Source organism: Protobothrops mucrosquamatus, unplaced genomic scaffold, assembly GCF_001527695.2.
Source record: "Protobothrops mucrosquamatus isolate PMUCROS unplaced genomic scaffold, P.Mucros_1.0 scaffold2928, whole genome shotgun sequence".
NCBI classification, from domain to species: Eukaryota; Metazoa; Chordata; class Lepidosauria; order Squamata; family Viperidae; genus Protobothrops; species Protobothrops mucrosquamatus.
In genome coordinates, this window is record NW_015388953.1 from 177,811 (window position 1) to 189,261 (window position 11,451).

Genomic DNA, 11,451 nt, shown 5'->3' on the forward strand with positions numbered 1-11,451 from the left:
TTGTCAGAAATAAAGGTCGTAAAGGTGATCACATGACCCTGGGATGCTGCAACCATTGTAAATACATGCCAGTTGGCAAGTGCCTGAATTTTGATCATGTGATTGTGGGAATTCTGCAACAGTCGTAAGTGCGAGGACCATTTGTAAGTCACTTTTTTCAACGCTGTTACAACTTCAAATGGTCATTAAATGAGTCGTAATTAAGGACTATTTGTATATTATATATAATAACTAAAACAAAATATCACATTGCATTGCATATGCAATGCAGAACCAGTAGCCCTCAAAGATTCAATGTGGCAAAAAGATATTCTAAACCTGGCAGAACAAACTAACTGCCGTTTGAAAACAAATTAAAGATACTAAAGTATATTAATCTTTGTGTCCTCCATTTTTTAACAGTGCCATCTGTGTTGTACTATTTACTTCAGTTTTAGACTGGCATAGAAAACTAGCCTCTTGGATTTTACTCATCTATATATACTGTAGGAGTTCAGTGAAGTATTGAAGAATCCTTATGCATTCCTTAATTTCTACAGTTAATGCAAATAATTCAGTTATTTTAAATGGGAGAGATCATTTAGTACACTTTCTCCTCATTCAACAACTGTGTTCCATTCTAACGACTTGGTTGTTAAGTAAAATAATTGCTAAATGAATACATGGTTGAAACACAGAGAGAGAGGGTTACGAAGATCATTAGTTCCTTCTTTCCTACAGTGTCCTGTGCCTGATCCATTTTCCCCATTTTGTCCCCCTTACAGGTTGGAGAGATTGCTTAAGCTGTCTTCCTGGGCTGCTTTTCTCCACATAGCAGTGATTCCCTAAAAACTGCAAACAAGGTAACAAGCTCAGTTCTGTGACCTTGATTAGTTAATTAGAACTCCTAACTGCCTGAAACTAATATGACTTTAATCAGTTTCACTCTGAAGGCTTCTATTGTCAGGTCCAAATGCGTGGATTGGTTGGAAAATGAATTTTTAATCGCAATTTATTATTGTTGTAGTTGTGAGTGAGGTAGTCACTAAATGAGTAATGGCTGTACAATTAGCAAAAAAAATGATTTAAAACAATGAAAACAAAATTTTGCAGTAGGAAAAAACAGATATCTCAATTTTTTTAACTTTCTTAAAAACAGAATATTAAATGATTCAAGAACTAGGCATATAAAGGTCTTCAAATAAGCCTAAAAATCTCTGGAAATTTCCATGTTTTAATAAGACCAAGTAAAAATATCTAGTAATGTCTCTGTGCCAAATGGATAACAAAAGAATGCTGCAGTTGAATAGCATGAGCAGATGTGTAAAGTATTATTTTTCTGATCTTCAAGATTTATACCTGAAAGCAAATTCTTTGCAAAAATGGTAACTATTTAAAAAGAATTAAGTAGTTACACTGATCTCATAGATTGATCTTTTCAATCTACTTAAAAAACTATTTTCTGCATGTATCCTATTTTCCAATATAAGCTATTACAATCAACTGGCTTAGGCATGTAAATAATAAAACACACAGTTGTTTCATTAACTATTCCTCATTTTTAAAATTTGCTCTCATGTTCTGTTAATTACATACTCTGTAATATATAATATATATAATAGTTACATAGTGTAATTAGTTACACTAAGGAATCCTGTTAAAACAGCCCAATAAGTTTGATTCTAGAGTAAGTGTCTAAATGAGATGCAAGTGGCTCCTCAAGTGAAATGAAGTACATTTAGCAACTGCCGTGTACCGTGGCCATTTGCACTTACAACCTTTTTACTTAAAACCTTCTCACAAAAAAGTACATTGCTGGAAATGCCACAGTACCTTCCCCCCTCTGTGGATGTGATACCATACTGATGTGCCACCAAAATCTACATGGAAATCTGTGTAGCATCCTTTAACGCTCATCAGGCAATATCTGAAATACAGTAAAACCAGAAATTATGAAAACATAAACTTTATTGAATTAAGTTGCAACACTGTGTAGATGGAATAAATGCTTATTGTTAGTATTTGGTATGCCACTGACATGTTGAATGACAGTATTAATTACCAGAATCTATAGTATTAAGAATACTCTCTACTGTTGAAAGAAAAGTAGACAATAAGATTAGTACTTGATATGTAGTTTCCATTGTATCAGAAAGCCAGTAATAGGAATCTATATCCCTAAGCAGGAAGTTCTTCCTGCTATAATTCCTGCTGTTTCAAACAAACCTATTTTGCCAATCAACAATACAATGTTAATAGATGTTACCCATCCTATTAGCATCGTTGGAGGACTTAGGAATGATGTTAGCACGTCTGGCACAGACTGCTGACCTTTGACAATCAATAAAATATAAAAGGATAGATAGCAATATAGAAACATCTTCCTTAAAACTCACATCAATGAAAAAAAAGATCTATATATAAAATTTTACTTACTTTTGCACTTTTGGATACTGCATATCCAAAATAGCATTTGTTGATTCTGTCTGGCTTTCCTTCAGATGCCTTGGCCACATATTGTCAACCCAATCAATTAAATCCACCTGGAAATATGTATTAAATCAAGATTTATGTTTGTCACAAACAAATGTTCGATATCCTTCTGCCAAAATATTAAATAGGTATGAAAGATTATACCTCAAGGTTCAAGATATAGGATATTTCACTAAGTATCAATTAGTGAGGCTCTACTCACTCACTCTTTAATTAACAATCTAGTATTATTACACTGATATATTCTATATTCATGAAGAATTAGCTATGAAATAAGATATACAATAATATCTTAGAAATTTAAATGCATGTAACAATCACAATGAATGTCACAAAACAGAACTCGTTAGTCAGGAGTAAATATCTCCCACCTATACTGATGAAATATTACCAAAAAAAGATAGATCCCCACATAAAGACCCTAACTGGAATTGGAATTTCTGTTCCTAAGTGATGCAGTCATTACACAAAACATCACATGACTGCACTGCTTAGTGTTGGTAGTTTCGGTAGTCCCATTGTGGTTGTTAGTCCAGAACTGCACTGTCATTGGAAGAGGATCTTATGCTTTTCCTTCATTGTGGCAGTCGACTCTGCTTAACTCCCTCCACCTACCTATCTCCCCCCCCCATTTTTGCCCTTTTACCCACCCTGCACTCTGCCACCCCTGCCACCTTGCACTTCCATGTCCCTGCCACTCCAGTGGCAAAAGTCAGCTTGGAGCGGCAGGGATGCAGGATGAAGCATAGTGGGGGTGTGGGATGGCAGAGTGCAGTCTCTTCACCTCCCAGCATAGTCCAGTTCCTCTTTATGGGACTCAATATAAAAGACTGTTGATTCATGAGGCAAATTCTTTGGCTGGATTTACTCCAGTTTCAATTGGCTCTGTTGTAAACATACAGTAAGGCCCTAATGACCAGTCGTGAGATGATTTCACTATAGGGCCTACATTTGGGGTAACTGAGCCATTATCTAAACAAGAGTCAGGTGAGAGTCTTATTGGAGGGGAAAAAATTGTAATCTTGGCTTGACTGTCTCCCTCTTTATAATCTTCTATTACTCCAGTCTCTAATGTCAGTCAAAATAACTACCTCTTATGAGGGCCATTTTAAGTATTTAAATAACAATAACAGCCCTTCTACTCATGTTCATAATCATTCTTCCATCCTCCTGCAATAAGTACTCTCAGCTTTACTAACTGGCTGCCTGTATTGCAGTTGGGAGAAGAGAAATGAGTTTTGTGGGATAAGATACTTGGAGTTCCATCATTAGTTTACAATCTTTGTTATTGGCATGCTGCAGTAAACTTAGCTTGTCGTGGTCAAACCACAGCTGATACTAATGCTGTGTGCTTCAATTAAAATAAACCTACCCAATATTTATGGAATAAAATTTAAAATTATCACTTGGAGCTCACGTACGTGCAGTCTCCTATATCACCATCTCACTGGAAGTCAAATGGACTTAAATATACTTTAGTATTGCTAATGAAAGGATCAAGTTTTTTTTTTCTTCCGAGCATTTCTCCTGCAGGGTCCACTTTTTCGGACTAACCAAATGTTGGCCCATTGGCTGAAACAGTAATTGACTGATTGGCTTGTTGCCTGATGTTGTGGGCTGAGAGAGAATCACTGGTCATCCAGCTAGATTTGGATGCCTTAAAGCAGGACTCCTAGTTTCTAACCTGGAACCTTAACAATTAGATCAAACTGGCTTGCTAAAAGAATGAGAGTTAATGCTTATATTTAAATACAGACTGATTTCTCATATTGTAATTAATTTCTAATAATGTAATTAATGCCACACATACTGCAAGCTATCAGTCACAACTTATTTTTATTTTAACATGAATAATTTCCTCCAAGGACAATATATTTAATTCTTTATATAGTGAAGGTTTTTTGTTAAGATTTTTATTTACAATAATGCCTAGAAGTACATTTTTAGTTAGCTCCCAGTTTTCTTATGGATGCAATTCATGGTGCTGGTTATCACCTTTAACACCCTAAATCAGGGTGTCAAACTCAATTTCATTGAGGGCCACATCAGCATTGTGGTGCCCTCAGGGGGGGCGTGGGGCGTGGCACATTGGGTGGGCAGACTGGTGGTGGTCACGGCAGACTGGGTAGGCGTGGCCAGGGTGGACGTGGCCACCTCAATGTTGCTCGGAGGGATGACTGTGGGGGCCGGGCAGGGTTGGGGAAGATCCAGGCGGTCTCTGGCAGGTGGGGCGGTGGGCAGGAGGCTCGTCCTGCAGGGTGAGGCGGGGCAGGGTGGGGATGCCATTGCTGTGGGGCAAGGCGAGGCAGGGGCCGGGGTGGCTGCTGCCTGACACCATCAGCCCTCGCACAGATGCCAACAAGTGCATGGGGGCCAACGGTGTCTGTCAGCAGCCACAGCATGCTGGCCCCTTGACCGGTGCACTCTGGGGCTCCGCAGCCCACTGAGAATACTCGGCCCTCCAACAGCAGGCAGAGTAGGGAAGGCATGTGATGCAGACTGCCGGACGCGCCTACTCCGTCCCATCTGTTTTTGCTTGCGGTTGGAGAGCAGGTCACTGCTGGTCATCTCCTCAGCCCCCTTGCAGATTTTGCCCTTGGCCCGCGCATGGAGCCTATTCCCCTTGCACACCTGACGCATTTGGCTCCACCTCGGGCCGGCACTGCCAGCAGCTCGCGCAGGTCCATTAGGCACCTGGCCCGCCCAGCAAAAAGGAGGCGAAACGGCTGGCTAGCAAGCTCGAGTAGAGGTGGTAGAGCATGCCCACGCCCAGCAAGCAAAAGGCCACCCCGAGTGGGGAAAGCTGGATCCCCATCAGCGCCATGGCCCCCCAGTCCCAGGTAGGATTGTGTGCCTCCCCCCCATCTCTGCTGGGCCTGGGCAGCCATGACTCTGATGGGGATCCGACTTTCCCCGCTTGGGGTGGCCTTTTGCCTGCTGGCCCTGGGTGTACTCTACCATCTCTACTTGGGGCTTCCTAGCTGACCGCTTTGCCTCCTTCGTGCTGGGCGGGCCTGCAGCTCTGGGCGACAGCCTAACAGACCTGCGTTGGCGGCTGCGGCAGGTACCGAGGTGTGCGAGGGGAATGCGTTCCACCCGCAGGCCAAGGGCAAGACCCTCGAGGGGGCTGAGATGACCAGTGGAGACCTGCTCTCCAATCAAAAAGAGATGGGACAGAGTAGGCATGTCCGGTGGCTCGCATCACGTGCCCCCGACTCCATGTGTTGCCGGTGCCGCCACAGCGCTGCTGCTGGAGGGCCAGCCCAGTATTCACAGCAGGCTATGCAGTCCCTGCTGCCGGATGCTGTCGGCCCGTGTGCTCACTGCCTCCTGTGCGCACGCCTTGGGGTCCGCCGGGCTAGCTGGGGCTGGAGCCAGGGTGGCGGGGGCCAGTCCCTCGCCGTCTCCAGGGCATCCCTGGGGACCAAATATCGGCCAATTGGGGGGCCTGATTTGGTCCGCGGGTCTTGTGTTTGACATGTCTGCCCTAAATGGCATGGGATCTGGTTATCTGTGGGACTCCCTAAGAATATCCACCCATCCCACAAGATCAAAAAGGGTGAGCATGCTTCAAGTCCCCTTCTTAAAATCTTGCTGTCTAACAGGACTTTGGAAGCATGTCTTTTCCGTGGCTGCCCTACCTTGTGGAACATTGTCCTGCTGGCAATTTGCCAGGTCTCCACCCTTCAAGCCATTTGGAAGGCTGTTAAGACTTGGCTTTTGACTGAAGTGCTGGGATTACATTGCTAGTAGGCATGAAAGGAGGGTAGTTGAACTTGCTGTGAGGCATCCCAGTGGGCATGACTATGGCACGGGGTATTATTTCATTGTTTTCTGTTTATGGTTATTTACTAGTTTTATGGTTGTTGCAAGTTGCTTAAGATGGATGGCCACATAAATCTTTTAAATAAATAAATAAATAAAATCTACTATGTATAAACAGGGAGCAAATGCAACATTCGCTAGCACTGATGATGTTACCTAGTCAGATAATAAAACATCTGCAAGCAAACAAGCAATCTCAGCAAGCATCAAAGATTCCATACAGTATATCATACTATCACCTACCCCAGTGATGGCGAACCTTTTAGAGACCGAGTGCCCAAACTGCAACCCAAAACCCACTTATGCATCGTCGGGTGCCGGGGTGGGTGTGGCCCATTGGGTGGGTGTGGCCCATTGGGTGGGCGTGGCTGCGGTGGTAACAACAGATTGGGTGGGACTAAAAAGTTCAATCAATCAATTCCAACTTTGCAAGATCTTTTTTTTCCCCGCGAGAAGATGAAATTGACTGATTGATTGAACCTTTTTTTGTGTGCACATGGCGGCGGAGGCCTAAAGCGAAAAGGTTTTATAAAACCCAGCTGAAGGCCTAGGACTGGGGCGACGACGCGCATGCCGACAGAGAGGGCTCTGAGTGCCGCCTCTGGCACCCGTGCCATAGGTTCGCCACCACTGACCTACCCGATAAAATCAACAAATGTTAAGACATAAAGCACATTCAAAATCCTGACAAAATACAGTCAAAATAAAACATACCAATATGAAGAACAATTGCTAAGAGATCATACAGGGGAACCGCCATTTTTACCGCTGTATTTGTCAAAAGCCAAATTTAATAGAAGCCCTTAACTAATTTCTTAAATGACAGAAAGGAGAAGGTCATGCTAACCTCAAGGAAAAAGAGAAGCCGATAGGATCGTGCAGCCATGTGAAAGGCTCATCTTCACACTCTTGTTCCCCAAACTCAAGCTTAAATTGAGACTGTACCCAAAGCAAATGCAGTCAGGCAGAAATGCTTCCCATTCCACTTCCATCTTGCACTTATCCACTCACAACTTTACTCCCAAACATCTATGCCAGCAGTATTCCAACTGCCTGTAATAACTGAGCCACACCCTGTTGTTTTCAAGGATGTCCTAACGTCCAGAGGCAGCCATACCCCACCCAGGCTCTTGGCTTACAAAAGAAAAGGCTACAACAAAGGGAAGCGGCGTAAGCGGATAAGAACAAATCTATCTAATCGGTAAAACCCAAAATTAAAGTTTCATTTTTTTTCCATCTCAAGTCCAGAAGCGGTTTCCAAGTAGAAACAAAAGTACTTATGTTTTTTTTTTCTTTTATCAAAGCAGTCAATTTAGCCATCTCTGCTATCTCCATCAACTTTTGCAGCCATTCGTCCACTGTGGGGATCGAAGTGTCCTTCCATTTTTGTGCATAAAGTAGACTTGCTGCCGTCAACATAAATAACATCAAAGTTCCAAATTTTTCCCCCAAGTCTTTTTCCATTAAAAGTTTCTGGTTTTTATCTTAATATCCACTTTAAGAATTTTCTATATTAGAATATGAATCTTACTCCAATATTTCTTTGCTACACACATATTCACCACAAATGATAAAAAGTCCCTTCTTTACATTTACATTTCCAACATTCATTTGAAATACCTTTATACATTCTTGATAACTTCTCTGGTATTAAATACCAACGGTACATCATCTTATAGAAATTTTCTTTTAAATTATAATTTAGTGTAAATTTTAAACCTTTCATCCACATATTCTCCTATTGTTTAAGCATTACATTATATCCAAAGTTCCTTGCCCACTGAATCTTACAATGCTTTACATATTCACTTTCCAAATTCAAATTCAATAATGTTTTATAGACCTTAGTAATAATATGTTCATCACTACCATACAGTAAAATTTCCAATTCATTTTTAACAAAGTTAAACCCATAACTCTTTTTGTCTAATTTAAATCTTTCTTTCAGTAGTAAATATGTAAACCAGTGACAGACATGGCCTTCTGATTCTAGCTCTTAGACTTGAGAGTAGGATCATCAAAATTAAAAGATATTATTTTACCATAAATCCACCAGTATGGCTTCATCACCATTTCTTTTCTAAAAAAGTCTTCCTGGGGAAGGACACCCAAAGAGACATCTTCGCAAAAAAGCTTGTGTTATATTTATTCCAAACTCTTAGAATGGCACTTCTAAGAAAATGGCTGTTGAAATCAACATTTACTTTAACCTTGTCATACCATAAATAACCGTGCCATCCAAATCTTAATTCACGACCTTCTAGTTTACAGTATTATGTAAAAGTAAAAAGCTGAGGTTTGATGTTATTATCTTATTCTACTGCACCAAAGGGAGTCAGAAGTCAATGACTTCCCCCCTCCTTTTTTATACTCTTCCTTTCCCTTTTTCCTCCCCTATTTTTCATACTATTTGCTTTTGTATGTTTGTATTTTATATTATAAACTAATTAAAAATAAAAATGGCCAAAAAAAACAAAAAAAGGAAAAGGAAAACGGAATAGGGAAGCGGAAACTGATAGGGAAGTGGAAGCAGACAGGGATGCTGGAGATTGGAGCTATTCCAGGCAGACAAGAGGATTATCAGTCAATTGCCAGGACCACAAGCTAAGGTGAGCCACCTATCGTGGCAGGATTCCTGCCTGGATCCTGGAGCTTTCCTGGGAGTTGACAGCAACCAGAAAAACAGCAACCATACTGAAGCAGCACTTCATCCCCATTAATGTAAGAACTTTTGGAAGAAGGCAAAGGTTGTATGGCACTTTAAAGACTTTGGAACTTTTATTAAGTATTGTATTAAATACATACTTACATGGAAATATGCTAGATGGAAATATAACCTTACAAAATCTTTAAGGGTGGGGAGCAATTGCCTATTGTTGGGAAAGGTGTGTGCGGCAATAAAGCACTGTGTACAGATTTGCTATGCTGTGATGTGTCCAGACCTTAGAAAATAAAGAACCCTCACCTAAGGGTAACCCCTCCATTCTTGAGTCCAGGATTTTCAGCAATCTGATATTCAGGATCAAGGGTGGGACATTATGATCACAGAGAGAGAAAAGCACATTATCCCCCTCCCTTCCTTTACAATGGCAACCTTGATAGTTCCCATCAGCATTTCCCTCTTTCTATTGCTGTAGAAGACCCCCTCCCTTATATTTTAAGTACACAATTAAAAATGCATTTAGCAGCTCAATAAGTTATTCAGATATTACCTGAATCCATATGGCTTAAACCATGACCCAAATTAATACTATGGATTCCCTCATTTGTTTAAATGATCTTCAAAATAAAATAAAAAAAAGTACTGTCAATGGAAAGAAAAACACCAAACTAACCGTAGTTGGCCTTTGCACCAGGTTCTCAAGCCGGGTATGGCTGAACTCTAAGCTGATAACATTGTATAGCTTCTCTCGCTCTTCCTCTGGTGTTTCATAGTAGCGTGCCCACTGAGCCATGGTCATCTCAATATCCCTTTGTGTGTTTACATCCATGACATCCACCATCCTACGACTCCCTACCAGTTGATAAGATAAATAGATAATTAATTAATTTCCGGTAATACAGTCTAGCCCAAGAGAGGCAGGAAGACACATAAAACATGGTTTTTAAAAAGGGGTGGGGGGGGGAGATAAAGGGCGTATAAAGGACAAGATACAGAACAATTATCCAAGGCCTTCTGATTTAGAGGTGCTTAATTTAAAACAAGCATTTTTCAATTTTTTTTTTCTTTCAAGACCAGGGATTACTTCACAATTTAAAAGTTCTGCCAAAATTAAATTCTACACATAAATTACATACCAGCTTTTATCTTGACCCNAAATAAATATTGTTACCGGTAATTTTATTTCGGTATTGTGTTCATAGTTTACGTTGTCAATAAATGATTTTTATCATGGCCGCACGTGTTCAACAACGTTTGTCACTTACAATGCTTGGTCTGAGCCGAGAAAAAGTGAAACAAAATTTTATACCGATTTTTAATCGAAAATTAGGGGTGCGCGTTATACACGTGTGCGTGTTATACTCGAATAAATACGGTATTTCACATTGTCTGTATCGTTTCTGATAATATTCATACAGGCAAAAGTAAATGGATCAAGTGCGGAGAAGAAGAAACCTAAGACTCTACTGCATGTTTGAGAGTTTGCTAATTTGTGCTAATTGTGGATGTTTAGTGGATATTCAACTTTTAGAAGGACAGATCACCCATTTAAACTGCAATAATGCTCAAACATTAGGGATAAATACAGTAAAAAAAAAAAGATAACTGAAACCATTTAGCAATGTTCCAATGTCTGATCTTTCTTACATGTTGCTTATCACATTCAACCAATCTGTCTCTTTTCTTCAAGTACCCCTCTCTCTCTGCATACTGGATCCTCAGGGTAGAGCTTTTCTTCCCAGAGAATTGTTCTGAAATATTTTATCAGCATTTCATCTGCAGCCTGGTGCTGTCCTAGCTACCCCAGGGTGGCACACAAATCTTTTAATTTATAACCTTCTCTTTTATAATATGTTACTAGATTCCAATAATCACTGCCAGCAGTTTGAATTATATGGAGATTGCAATTTGTATGATTGTTATTATATTACAAAAAAGTCCTCAACTTACGACCACAATTGGCACTACAACTTTCATTGCTAAGGTAGTTATTTAGCAGGGGTCCCCAATGTCAGGGGTCCCCAACCCCCATTCCGTGTACTGGCACCAGGTTGCGGCATGCCAGCAACCAGGCCATGCAAATGAAGCCCTGTCCATGGGATGCAGGCAACACACGAAACCACACCACCTCCAGTCTGCAGAAAAAACTCTCTCCACAGAACTGGTCCCTGGTGCCCAAAACGTTGGGGGCCGCTTACGTTGAGCCTGATTTTACAACCTGTTTTATTACGGTTGTTAACAGAATCATTGCAGTTGTTAAATCACTCATGCAGGCTTCCTCCACTGACTTTGCTTGTCAGAAATAAAGGTCGTAAAGGTGATCACATGACCCTGGGATGCTGCAACCATTGTAAATACATGCCAGTTGGCAAGTGCCTGAATTTTGATCATGTGATTGTGGGAATTCTGCAACAGTCGTAAGTGCGAGGACCATTTGTAAGTCACTTTTTTCAACGCTGTTACAACTTCAAATGGTCATTAAATGAGTCGTA

The 11,451-nt window shown here is 40.8% G+C and overlaps 1 protein-coding gene across 1 annotated transcript in view; it reads right to left on the bottom strand.

Annotated features, from left to right (window-relative positions):
* KDM2A (lysine demethylase 2A) overlaps positions 1-11,451 on the bottom strand; it is a 94,535-nt gene that overhangs the window by 22,853 nt on the left and 60,231 nt on the right. The window contains exons 8-9 of the mRNA XM_015826007.1: positions 2,416-2,522; positions 1,813-1,906 (exon numbers count right to left, since the gene is read on the bottom strand). Coding sequence (XP_015681493.1) covers positions 1,813-1,906; positions 2,416-2,522 — 201 coding nt within the window. The remainder of the gene's footprint in view (positions 1-1,812; positions 1,907-2,415; positions 2,523-11,451) is intronic.